The sequence below is a fragment of the Corella eumyota genome, chromosome 3 (assembly GCF_963082875.1).
Source record: "Corella eumyota chromosome 3, kaCorEumy4.1, whole genome shotgun sequence".
NCBI classification, from domain to species: Eukaryota; Metazoa; Chordata; class Ascidiacea; order Phlebobranchia; family Corellidae; genus Corella; species Corella eumyota.
This window is the reverse complement of record NC_137492.1, coordinates 7,302,293-7,315,866: the sequence shown is the minus strand read 5'-3', so window position 1 is coordinate 7,315,866 and position 13,574 is coordinate 7,302,293. Positions and strand designations below refer to the sequence as shown.

At 26.1% G+C, this 13,574-nt stretch overlaps 2 protein-coding genes across 2 annotated transcripts; both read right to left on the bottom strand.

Annotated features, from left to right (window-relative positions):
* Positions 1 to 6,540: 6,540 nt before the first annotated feature.
* Positions 6,541 to 8,383, bottom strand: LOC145745907 (lactadherin-like). Its single transcript, XM_082564088.1, has 5 exons — positions 8,185 to 8,383; positions 7,528 to 7,662; positions 7,199 to 7,333; positions 6,940 to 7,106; positions 6,541 to 6,827 (listed from the first exon to the last, which is right to left on the bottom strand). Exons 1-5 carry the CDS (start codon positions 8,381 to 8,383, stop codon positions 6,690 to 6,692), a joined length of 774 nt encoding a protein of 257 aa, XP_082420214.1. The 3' UTR covers positions 6,541 to 6,689.
* A 2,085-nt stretch (positions 8,384 to 10,468) lies between these two features.
* LOC145744837 (vesicular integral-membrane protein VIP36-like) lies at positions 10,469 to 13,540 on the bottom strand. Its single transcript, XM_082562791.1, has 7 exons — positions 13,376 to 13,540; positions 12,731 to 12,846; positions 12,333 to 12,524; positions 11,879 to 12,040; positions 11,619 to 11,733; positions 11,341 to 11,460; positions 10,469 to 11,086 (listed from the first exon to the last, which is right to left on the bottom strand). Exons 1-7 carry the CDS (start codon positions 13,518 to 13,520, stop codon positions 10,920 to 10,922), a joined length of 1,017 nt encoding a protein of 338 aa, XP_082418917.1. The 5' UTR covers positions 13,521 to 13,540; the 3' UTR covers positions 10,469 to 10,919.
* Positions 13,541 to 13,574: the final 34 nt, after the last annotated feature.

The window sequence follows — 13,574 nt, the reverse complement described above, 5'->3', positions numbered from 1 at the left end:
ACCGCACAGGTTCAATTACTGTGTTTACAAAAATATTAATATTCATAAAAGTTATGACACTTTTATTAAAAATTTATGAAATCTCAAAACCTAAAATTTTGTATTTTATTAGACGCGCATTGGCCTAACTAACATTCAAGATAAAACATTTCGCGAAAATTTTTTGTAAAACAAAAGTTTGAAGTAATTTTTATTTTGGGTTTAATTAGGTCACGTGATATTTTTGGCCAATGATATTGCATACAAATTGAAAAAAAAAATAAAAAATTTTAAATCGCAAAATAATTGTTGTGTTAGAACCGCACAGGTCCAATTACCGTGTTTACAAAATAATTTTCGAAAATATTAATATTCATAAAAGTTATGAAACTTTTATTAAAAATTTATGAAATCTTAAAACCTAAAATTTTGTATTTTATTACATGCGCATTGACCTAACTAACATTCAAGATAAAACATTTCTCGAAAATTCTCAGTAAAACAAAAGTTTGAGGTAATTTTTATTTTGGGTTTAATTAGGTCACGTGATATGTTTGGCCAATGATATTGCATACAAATTTTTTGAAAAAAAATAACAAATTTTAAATCAAAAAATAATTGTTGTGTTAGAACCGCACAGGTCCAATTACCGTGTTTACAAAATAATTTTCGAAAATATTAATATTCATAAAAGTTATGAAACTTTTATTAAAAATTTATGAAATCTTAAAACCTAAAATTTTGTATTTTATTTGACGCGCATTGGCCTAACTAACATTCAAGATAAAACATTTTGCAAAAATTCTCAGTAAAACAAAAGTTTGAGGTAATTTTTATTTTGGGTTTAATTAGGTCACGTGATATTTTTGGCCAATAATATTGCATACAAATTTTTTGAAAAAAAATAAAATATTTTAAATCGAAAAATAATAGTTGTGTTAGAACCGCACAGGTTCAATTACCGTGTTTAAAAAATATTTTTCAAAAATATTAATATTCATAAAAGTTATGACACTTTTATTAAAAATTTATGAAATCTCAAAACCTAAAATTTTGTATTTTATTAGACGCGCATTGGCCTAACTAACATTCAAGATAAAACATTTCGCGAAAATTTTTAGTAAAACAAAAGTTTGAAGTAATTTTTATTTTGGGTTTCATTAGGTCACGTGATATTTTTGGCCAATGATATTGCATACAAATTGAAAAAAAAAATAAAAAATTTTAAATCGAAAAATAATTGTTGTGTTAGAACCGCACAGGTCCAATTACCGTGTTTACAAAATAATTTTCGAAAATATTGATATTCATAAAAGTTATGAAACTTTTATTAAAAATTTATGAAATCTTAAAACCTAAAATTTTGTATTTTATTAGACGCGCATTGGCCTAACTAACATTCAAGATAAAACATTTCTCGAAAATTCTCAGTAAAACAAAAGTTTGAGGTAATTTTTATTTTGGGTTTAATTAGGTCACATGATATTTTTGGCTAATGATATTGCATACAAATTTTTTGAAAAAAAATAAGAAATTTTAAATCGAAAAATAATAGTTGTGTTAGAACCGCACAGGTTCAATTACCGTGTTTACAAAATATTTTTCTAAAATATTAATATTCATAAAAGTTATGACACTTTTATTAAAAATTGATGAAATCTCAAAACCTAAAATTTTGTATTTTATTAGACGCGCATTGGCCTAACTAACATTCAAGATAAAACATTTCTCGAAAATTCTCAGTAAAACAAAAGTTTGAGGTAATTTTTATTTTGGGTTTAATTAGGTCACGTGATATGTTTGGCCAATGATATTGCATACAAATTTTTTGAAAAAAAATAAAAATTTTAAATCGAAAAATAATAGTTGTGTTAGAACCGCACAGGTTCAATTACCGTGTTTACAAAATATTTTTCAAAAATATTAATATTCATAAAAGTTATGACACTTTTATTAAAAATTGTTGAAATCTCAAAACCTAAAATTTTGTATTTTATTAGACGCGCATTGGCCTAACTAACATTTAAGATAAAAACATTTCGCCAAAATTTTTAGTAAAACAAAAGTTTGAGGTAATTTTTATTTTGGGTTTAATTAGGTCACGTGATATTTTTGGCCAATGATATTGCATACAAATTTTGTGAAAAAAAATAAAAAATTTTAAATCAAAAAATAATTGTTGTGTTAGAACCGCACAGGTCCAATTACCGTGTTTACATAATATTTTTTAAAAATATTAATATTCATAAAAGTTATGACACTTTCATTAAAAATTTATAAAATCTCAAAACCTAAAATTTTGTATTTTATTAGACGCGCATTGGCCTAACTAACATTCAAGATAAAACATTTCGCGAAAATTCTCAGTAAAACAAAAGTTTGAGGTAATTTTTATTTTGGGTTTAATTAGGTCACGTGATATGTTTGGCCAATGATATTGCATACAAATTTTTTGAAAAAAAATAAAAAATTTTAAATCGAAAAATAATAGTTGTGTTAGAACCGCACAGGTTCAATTACCGTGTTTACAAAATATTTTTCAAAAATATTAATCTTCATAAAAGTTATGACACTTTTATTAAAAATTTATGAAATCTGAAAACCTAAAATTTTGTATTTTATTAGACGCGCATTGGCCTAACTAACATTCAAGATAAAACATTTCGCGAAAATTTTTTGTAAAACAAAAGTTTGAGGTAATTTTTATTTTGGGTTTAATTAGGTCACGTGATATTTTTGGCCAATGATATTGCATACAAATTGAAAAAAAAAATAAAAAATTTTAAATCGAAAAATAATTGTTGTGTTAGAACCGCACAGGTCCAATTACCGTGTTTACAAAATAATTTTCGAAAATATTGATATTCATAAAAGTTATGAAACTTTTATTAAAAATTTATGAAATCTTAAAACCTAAAATTTTATATTTTATTAGACGCGCATTGGCCTAACTAACATTCAAGATAAAACATTTCTCGAAAATTCTCAGTAAAACAAAAGTTTGAGGTAATTTTTATTTTGGGTTTAATTAGGTCACGTGATATTTTTGGCCAATGATATTGCATACAAATTTTTTAAAAAAAAATAAAAAATTTTAAATCGAAAAATAATAATTGTGTTAGAACCGCACAGGTTCAATTACCGTGTTTACAAAATATTTTTCTAAAATATTAATATTCATAAAAGTTATGACACTTTTATTAAAAATTGATGAAATCTCAAAACCTAAAATTTTGTATTTTATTAGACGCGCATTGGCCTAACTAACATTCAAGATAAAACATTTCTCGAAAATTCTCAGTAAAACAAAAGTTTGAGGTAATTTTTATTTTGGGTTTAATTAGGTCACGTGATATGTTTGGCCAATGATATTGCATACAAATTGAAAAAAAATAAAAATTTTAAATCGAAAAATAATAGTTGTGTTAGAACCGCACAGGTTCAATTACCGTGTTTACAAAATATTTTTCAAAAATATTAATATTCATAAAAGTTATGACACTTTTATTAAAAATTGATGAAATCTCAAAACCTAAAATTTTGTATTTTATTAGACGCGCATTGGCCTAACTAACATTCAAGATAAAACATTTCGCGAAAATTTTTAGTAAAACAAAAGTTTGAGGTAATTTTTATTTTGGGTTTAATTGGGTCACGTGATATTTTTGGCCAATGATATTGCATACAAATTTAAAAAAAAAAATAAAAAATTTTAAATCAAAAAATAATTGTTGTGTTAGAACCGCACAGGTCCAATTACCGTGTTTACAAAATATTTTTCGAAAATATTAATATTCATAAAAGTTATGAAACTTTTATTAAAAATTTATGAAATCTTAAAACCTAAAATTTTGTATTTTATTAGACGCGCATTGACCTAACTAACATTCAAGATAAAACATTTCGCGAAAATTTTTAGTAAAACAAAAGTTTGAGGTAATTTTTATTTTGGGTTTAATTAGGTCACGTGATATTTTTGGCCAATGATATTGCATACAAATTTTTTGAAAAAAAATAAAAAATTTTAAATCAAAAAATAATTGTTGTGTTAGAACCGCACAGGTTTAATTACCGTGTTTACAAAATACTTTTCAAAAATCGTAATATTCATAATAGTTATGACACTTTTATTAAAAATTTATGAAATCTCAAAACCTAAAATTTTGTATTTTATTAGACGCGCATTGGCCTAACTAACATTCAGGATAAAATATTTCGCTAAAAATTTTAGTAAAACAAAAGTTTGAGGTAATTTTTATTTTGGATTTAAAAAAAAATATTAATACTCATAAAAGTTATGAAACTTTTATTAAAAATTTATTAAATCTCAAAACCTCAAATTTTGTATTTTATTAGACGCGCATTGGCCTAACTAACATTCAAGATAAAACATTTCGCGAAAATTTTTAGTAAAACAAAAGTTTAAGGTAATTTTTATTTTGGGTTTAATTAGGTCACGTGATATTTTTGGCCAATGATATTGGATACAAATTTTTTAATAAAAAATAAAAAATTTTAAATCGAAAAATAATTGTTGTGTTAGAACCGCACAGGTCCAATTACCGTCTTTACATAATATTTTTCAAAAATATTAATATTCATAAAAGTTATGACACTTTTATTAAAAATTTATAAAATCTCAAAACCTAAAATTTTGTATTTTATTAGACGCGCATTGGCCTAACTAACATTCAAGATAAAACATTTCGCGAAAATTTTTAGTAGAACAAAAGTTTGAGGTATTTTTTATTTTGGATTTAATTAGGTCACGTGATATTTTTGGCCAATTAAAGCATACAAATTTTTTGAAAAAAAATAAAAAATTTTAAATCGAAAAATAATTGTTATGTTAGAACCGCACAGGTTCAATTACCGTGTTTACAAAATATTTTTTGAAAATATTAATATTCATAAAAGTTATGAAGCTTTTATTAAAAATTTATAAAATCTTAAAACCTAAAATTTTGTATTTTTTTAGACGCGCATTGGCCTAACTAACATTCAAGATAAAACATTTCGCGAAAATTTTCAGTAAAACAAAAGTTTGAGGTAATTTTTATTTTGGGTTTAATTAGGTCAAAAGGTCGCGCGAACAATTCAATGTACGCGAAATAAAAAAATGTTTTTTTGTTCTTTTAATTATTTTCGAAAATTTCTTTATCTTGAGCATTAGTTATACCAAAACAGTTCTAAAAAAATTTAAAAATCAATGTCATTAATTTGTCATAACTCTCGGAAATATTAATGTTTGCTAAAAAATTTTTGCAAGCACGGCTGTTAGAACAGTGCGGTTTTATTGGTATAGTTATCTTTTGATTTAAAAAAAAAAATTTTTTTTTAAAACTTTTTTACTAGTGTGCTAGGTCACGTGATCATATGACCGGCCCTATGTACGCAAAATACAAAAACTTGGTAAGTTGATTATTTTAAGGAGTCTAAGTTGGGAACCAAACCTCGTAACTCAGGACTGAGAGTTGTGGGCCTTTCGCACTGAGCTAACTGCCACGACCTTTCAATAATGCAAAATTGTATACATAGCTTAAGTAAGCACTTGTAATAATAAAAAAAACTAGATTTATTTGATAAATAAAAATATGCTTACACCTTAACTAAGAATTTTACATATCTTTGATTTTTAATAAACAAACAAGCATTTATATATATTATACAAATAAAATTAATTTTTTAACCCAGTTCTATGTTGTTAATATCAAGATATACATTTTACTAAATTTTAAATTCACAAAATTGATTTTTGATTTTTAATAAATAAACAAGCATTTAAATAAAATAAACAAACACAAATTATTTTTTAAACATGTATTTTAATTACTAATATCATAAAATACATTATATTAAATTTTAAATGCCTAATATCAAACTTTAATTTTTAATAAACAAACAAGAATTTAAATATAATAAACAAACAAAAATTAAATTTTTAATCCATTTTCGAGTTATTAATAATATGATATAAAACTGACCAAAATTTGAAAACTTAATAACGATCTCTAAATTTTAATAAACAAACACCTATTAATTACTAATTAATAATATTTAAATTATCAAAATAGGAGGATTGAAACACAATATGATAATAAACAACATACTAAAATTTTAAAAATTAATATACACAAAATCAAAAGTTATTCGATTTCAAAATTCGGATTAGTAAGAATAAAAATAAAAAAAATATACGGACAATAACAATATGTTTCGAAATCTAAGATTTCAAACCATAATAATATGTCATGTTATTACATCAGCCTACACTTAAGTAAGCCTTTTATTTATACACTAAAAAAAAAGGAAAGGCCTGACCTTTTTTCAACTTGCTTTTGAAACTCTCCAGAGAGTGGGTGATTGATTATACTTTATTACAGCTTATTAATACTATCGGCTGTTTACGGCAATCTACAATCCTAAAAATAACAAACGAAAAAAAAAACAAATTCTAGAATTCACCACTTGTCCAATTATTTTTTAATCGGTATAAACAAATATCATGCAAGTGTTCCAAGTCAAATTTATCTGTTAAAAAAATGCGGTGACTGCAAAAAATGTAAAACAAAACACGCTTTTAAATTTAAGTAAATTATTGTTTTGACTTTGTTTGTGTTTACAAGAGTAAGGGGTACGCTTATAAGTATGTACAACTGATATACGTATACATGCAACTGTTAACCAATGCCCACGAGATTTTGCAGTTATTAGCAACCTAAAAGCTCCATGCGAAGATAGATACCACCATGCCAGGTTCGTGGATACAATCGAACATAGAGAGCATATACAGGATGAGAAAAGTAGTTCAACTTGTAATCATCATGGTTCGTGTTTGCTTGAAAGATCTGTTTTAGGAGGTTTTATTACTTTTAGACTTTAAAGTAATACAAAACTTGGCTTTTATATTTGTTGAAGTTATTAAGCAACTAATAGAAACTTTATATTGTAAGAACTTACTACGTTATTGTCATATTGTTGGATGAACTGCAAGCTCGATGTAGAATTCCCATAAAATATTTTAAAGCTTGTGACCCAAAGTTCACCATAGTAACTTCCTTGTGTTACAACTCCTGTCACTCGAGCTGGTGTGTAAATATCGATTTGAATCCATTCGTTAAGTACGTCTGCCAAACAAATAAAACAATATGTAAATTTTACTAAAGGCAAAAGTTGCAAAACTTTTGTTAAAATGAACATACCGAGAGTTAAAACTCACCCAGTTTAGATCTCCAACCACGGTCATAAACATCCAATCTTCCGACATATGAAAAGTATGTTTTAAAATAAGATGAAGCTTCCATGTTATCGTTTGGTATTCTTCCGTCTTTTACTCCTAGTCCACATGCACTAACTATAAATATTAAAAAAAAAAAATTTGTATTTCTATTACAAAAAGACATATTCAGGTAAATGCCTTATGTAATTATTAGTATTGTTCCATTGAATATCGTTGAACAGAAGACTAAACAGAAGCAAGTATCAAAATTTAACACTGTAAAGTATTATTAAACATGTTCAATCACCTATTATGTACAGAATAAATACCTTTTAATCGTGGAAGTAATTCTTTTAACTCCGGCAAAGTTTCTCCATCGCAAGAACATTCGCCTTTGGATCCCTTGTATCCTTTTAGACCCAAAGGGCCAATTGAACCCAGCTCACCTTTTGGGCCGGGCAAACCTATGGACATAGGTGGGCACAGTTAATTGAAAAACGAACTTCGTTAAATAGAAATTTGTTGAAAAATATGGTAACTTTGTTAACGTTGATTCGTTAAATTAAACGGAATGTAACGGAAGTTACCGATAACCGTTTACGTTAAATTTTAATTAAAACAAAGAAAGAAATGCTACTATTTTCACAAAAACAATAGTTTATATTTAAGCTAAAAATTTAAATAAATGAACGTAAGTTTAAAAGAAGTTTTTATTGCTAGTAAAATGGCCAGATGACGGTTAAATGGTAGTTGCATATCATGATTAAAAAATAACAACGTTTAAATCTGATAAACTGCTATATTAAACATATATATATCCCTATATTACCATGATTTAATTGTAATTAAATTAACGGACTTACTTTAACGGAAGCACAATTTAACGAAAGTTAACGGGTCCGATACCAATTTTTAAATTTAACTTAAAAGTTCAATTTTAACAAAAAAATTAATCTTGGAACCTACTTCACCCTTTTCCTGCTTACCTTTTAAGCCAGTACCTCCAATTGACCCATTCTCACCCTTTTGTCCAGCTGGCCCAGCCTTGCCTGGTTTCCCCTGTATTGTTCTTAGGTCTCTTAAAGGTAGACTATCAAGAGTTGCGTTAAAACAAAATTGTCTGTATTGATTGGGAGCAGCAAAAGATAAGCAGCAATACAAAATTAATATTATGTTTAAATTCATGTTAACAAGTTTTAGGAAAGTAAGTAAATCTAGTTATAAAGTATAAACAAAAAGATAAATTTTATTCATACTTTTTATTTACGCGAAACTCTTGCTTAAAAAATAATCCACAAAGATTTTATTAATTCATTGCAGTTTTTTGTGCTCTTGATGTTGTGCATGACTTAACTACCCATTTTAATTAGGCAATTATTTTTGCAATAGCAGCTAAACAATTTCTTACCTAAGGAAATTCGCTATACTTTATCTGCTGCCAGTTAGCTTTTGTGGCTTTTCTATTCTCAGCTTAACAACTGTTGTGTCTAGTTTAAACAGCAAAGTTGTTTTTGACGAATTGTAGTTGCGGGAGTTGTTAATTATAGAATTTTAATTGCTCTTTTGATTCGTAAAATTTTAATCAACTTAATATTTAAAAATTCTCCATCGTAAAAATACCATTAATGTTCATTTATGAAAACCAAATTTTGCGTTAAATCGGAATTAGCTGTGCCCCGATAAACGTGAAAATATAATAAGGAATTGGTATAAACTAGATTTTACACCAAAGTAACACCGTCGCATGGTTATATTTTTAACTACTTAAGTCATTAACGAATAGATAGCATTCTTAGATGTTATTTTAAATAACAGCAAATTTCACGGTTTATCAATGGTCTCTAGATTTTTGCTAATATTCATGATCCTGCCATTCTTAACGTCCCGTTTAATCGCATTACATTTCACTAACACTAACAAGCAAATTACCATCTTAATTGGAAATTAACTTTTCCCCTTCATAAAAAGTAGCATGTCGAAATTCTTATCAGAAAAAATGATCTCTTAGCCTTTAAAATGCCCTTGCGCATCGAAAATAACCTCTCGACTGTAGCGTTCGAGGGTATCGGTGTATTCAATTTATTTAATAAATCGACCAATATTTTTTTGACCAGCAATCGGCCAGGGATGCTGAGAATATTTAAATTAAAAGTAAAATAGCGATATATTTGTTAAAATTTAGCTAAATAATTTATAACATTTTTGCGTTAACGAAATTTAGTTAACAGAAGAATAATTTAACGAAAGTTAACAGGTCCGATAATAGTTTTTAAGTTAACTTAAAAGTTAAATCGGTAATAAAAGTGTTAACTTTGTTAGTTAACGATTAACGGGACAACGGTTTGGTGCTCACCTATCACTAGGTAATTTCAAGCATACACTATATCTTTTTTATATAAAAACTTGATTTGTTAGAATATAGTATAGTTAAATTTTGATTATTTTGTTTTAATAAATGCTTTGTTTTGCATTGATTAAAACCTAAAATATTATAATTCATTAGATGTGCATTGCTAACATTCAAAATAAAAACTAACATTCAAAATAAAACATTTCGCAAAAATTTTCAGTAGATATTAATATTCATAAAAGTTATGACACTTTTATTGAAATTTGATGAAATCTTAAAACCTAAAATATTATATTTTATTAGACGCGCATTGGGCTAACTAACATTCAAGATAAAACATTTCGCAAAAATTTTCAGTAGAACAAAAGTTTAGGCTAATTTTTATTTTTGGTTTAATTAAGTCACATGATATTTTTGGCCAATAATATTTCATACAAATTTTTTGAAAAAAATAAAAAATTTTCTTTGATGAAATCTCCGCCTAACTAAGATTCAAGATAAAACATTTAAAATTTTTTTAAACAAAAAAAAAATCTTGTATTGCCTTGGACAAATATATATTTTACAGTATCCCATTATAAACATAATTTTAATTTGGGAATTTAAAAATCTAAGTAATTACAAACATAAAACAATTTTTACAGGTCTATTGTATAACAAACTATTATGAACAAAATGTATAAATATAATCACATTTACCCAAGATAACTTTATTTAAAACATTTATACCTATTTGTAAAAAAATACTTAAAATCCAAAATAAATGAATAATTTCTAGATATTAAAAAAAATACAACATAGTTTTTTGGTCAATTTTATTATGACAACATAACAAAATTGCATGACATAGAAGAAAAATTTAAAGCTTTTAAACTGTTTCATGGAACAACAAAATGTTTTAAGGTTAATAAATAGAATATAGTATATATACTGCAATCAAATTAAAGGCACTGGATAAGAAACTATTTTCTTTTGGTACGTTTTTATAACACTAGATTTTTATATATAACAATAACCATACCCAAATAATAATATTATTTAATAGTCGATATTTTATTAGATACTCAATAAAATCAAAAATTAATTAATTGCAGATATCTCTTTTGATTACATGGCTATTTAATATAATATTACAACTGCACATATGATTTATTCAATACTAAACTTAATAAATCAAACAAATTTGATACAAAATAGGCTTTATAATAAAAAAAGGTGTAATAAAAGTATAAGTTTGTTTATAAAAAAAGTTTTAGTTAAATTTTGTTTAGGCCGTAAGCTTCATTATTATAACATTGAACTACTTGTATATTTCAAAGTTTTTAACAGTCTTACTTTTTAGGCTGATATATATTTCTGAAAAGTTTAATTTTAATAAAACCGTTTCCTACTGCTTTCCTGTCGTTTTTGGAACACAACATAGCCAACAACGCCACATATTGCAACACCAATTAAACCACAAACAATTAAGAGAAATAATTTAAAACCTGAAACGGCAACGTTTCTAAATCCCCCTTTTCCACTATCATCAACATTATCTAAAATACAAATAGTTGGGGTAAATTATATAAATATGGTTTGAAAAATACACATACATACCATTTACATAAGATTTGTTTTTAAATCATGGTAGTATAAAAACATTTAATTTTACCATAAGAATACATTGTTACAGGAAAGCCCTTATTTTTAATATCCACTTACTAATACATTTTTATACATATATATATATATGTTTTGTATATACTGATATAAAAAAATTTCAAAAAATTAAAAAGGTTTATCAATTTACCTATAGGAGGTTTAAGAAAGCTGACACTAGGTTGCACTGTTGACCAATCTTCCGCTTCTTCTTCGGGAGTTCTTTCAACCTCCAATTGGTAAATTTTAATGCTAATTATATCATGGTTATCTGTTAAAAAACAAGTAATTTCATTTATTTATTAATTTTATTAATAGTGTGTATAAATACCTTAAAAACTATGATATTTTAAAGATTATAATTCTTACAAGCCTGTGATAATATGTCAAAATTTTTTTTATAAAAATAGTAAAAATTAAATTGGTTACCAGCTAAATCTCCAGTAGCAGCAGAAGCTCCCCAGAAATATCCGGTGGGTAGTTTAACCCCCTCCACATCCATACATTCCCTCCATTCATTTTTGTCGTCAACATCCAATTTAATCTAAGTCAAAACAAAATTTTATAATAGATTTAAAAAAATATTATATTTTGATAAATTGTAAAATAGTTTAAATTTAGACAGTTAAATATATTTTATACGTTGCATAAAAGTAAAGTTAAAATCTTAAGGCCCTATTTCTACTTACAGTTAAACGTTGTTTTGAATAACGAATTGACATAACTGTGTCATAATCCTTGTTTCGAAATGAAGCAAGGCAACTTCCAAATGAGTTTTCAAGACCATCATTTAAATGATCATATTTTATTGTGCCATTACCAACCATAGCTGATATTTGAGGAAAAGTTGTCTAAAAATATTAAAAAAAAACTTAAAAAAAATTTTCACCTAAAAAAAATTGTATTTATACAATAAATACACAATTTAGCTAAGCTTGGGATTTAGTGGCAAATGTAACTTAAAAATGCAAAAATAATAATAGCGGTCTTATTAATTGCATAATTTTCCAAATTAGAAATATAACACCAAATGGGTAATTATAAGCTAATAATACTAAAAATTTCCAAAATTAATACTCATTAAATTCAATTGGAATTGGACACCATTATTAAGTAATAAATTAAAACTCTTAAATTTGTTACCGCTTTTGGTCCATTCTTATAAGTGTCAAGAAAAACCCCCAGCCCCGTAAACTCATCCCTGCCACCAAACACAGGCCCCGGGGTCATACGATCTTTAGTGTACCACAGAGCTAAACCATCAGCAGCCAAAGCTCTGCCCCCTCCATGAATTTTAAAGTGGATGTGCATCTCCCAATCTCTTAAGTAGTTGGGCTGTAAAAAAAATATTAAAACAATTTGTACAATTTTTGTTCATTTAAAACAAAAGTGAATAATTCTTCTATTAAATTTATATGGTTGTTTTTAAACTTTCTTGATTACAATATATTGCAATTTAGAAAACCATAAATAAAATTGAATACAATAGTTATATTAATAGCATATTTAACATGCTTTACTATATAAAAAAATGGACTTACAATTTTATTCCAAATAGCACCACGCTGGCCTTGATGGTTATAAGTTAATCGAATATAATTTCCAGTTAACATTGTATTATCTCTAAAATCCCAGTATGGCATCGTCATACCATTACCTGTAAAATAAAAATCAAACCATAAGATTTTTATGACAGTAAAATTTGGCATTTATTATATTTAAAAAGTACACCACAATTATACAATAAAGATGCCAAAAGTTATTTGTAAGGAATATTATCAAAATATGATAAGAAATTTAAAACTGTTTAAAAGTTATACAACTGTTAAAAATATTAAAAATTATGGTCGTAAGGTTTTTTACTACAAAAAATTAAACTAGCCCATTCTTTTAACAGCACATAGGCAATACTGGGATGCGAAATAGTGCGGGACCATACAGAAACATTAACAAAAATTCATGGAATGCGAGACAAAATGGCATTTTATTAGTTTGCTGTGGGATGAATGCGGTTTTTACCTACAGGGCTAAGGGATGATGCGAAATCCACTTTAAAGTGCTAGGAAAGATAAGAAAAGGGTATAAAAATATCGCCCTTTTCCGCATTCAGCAATTTTTTGTTAATGTTTCCATACGGTCTCGCTACATCCCGCATCCCGTATTTTAGTACTACCCCACATAATTACCTGAATAAGGTTTAGTTAAACTATATTCTCTTTTATAAAATCCATCTTCTGGAACGACTTGACCGATTCCCTCACATATTAATGAAATTAAAAAAATTATTTTCCACAAAAAATTGGAAAATAGCAATTTAAATAGTATGTACATTATTTAACAAAAACGACATTTATTCTGCAAAAATGTGTAAATTGAAAAACATAA

Excerpts from the sequence above, each read along its gene's own strand:
- LOC145745907 (XM_082564088.1), bottom strand. The coding sequence starts at position 8,383 with ATGAATTTAAACATAATATTAATTTTGTATTGCTGCTTATCTTTTGCT. Across the intron at positions 7,334-7,527 it reads ATTACTTCCACGATTAAAAG|TTAGTGCATGTGGACTAGGA; the intron begins GTATTTATTCTG and ends TAATATTTATAG. Across the intron at positions 6,828-6,939 it reads AACAATATGACAATAACGTA|ATCTTTCAAGCAAACACGAA; the intron begins GTAAGTTCTTAC and ends CTCCTAAAACAG.
- LOC145744837 (XM_082562791.1), bottom strand. The coding sequence starts at position 13,520 with ATGTACATACTATTTAAATTGCTATTTTCCAATTTTTTGTGGAAAATA. Across the intron at positions 11,734-11,878 it reads ATTCAAAACAACGTTTAACT|ATTAAATTGGATGTTGACGA; the intron begins GTAAGTAGAAAT and ends GTTTTGACTTAG. Across the intron at positions 11,461-11,618 it reads TGCTACTGGAGATTTAGCTG|ATAACCATGATATAATTAGC; the intron begins GTAACCAATTTA and ends GTTTTTTAACAG.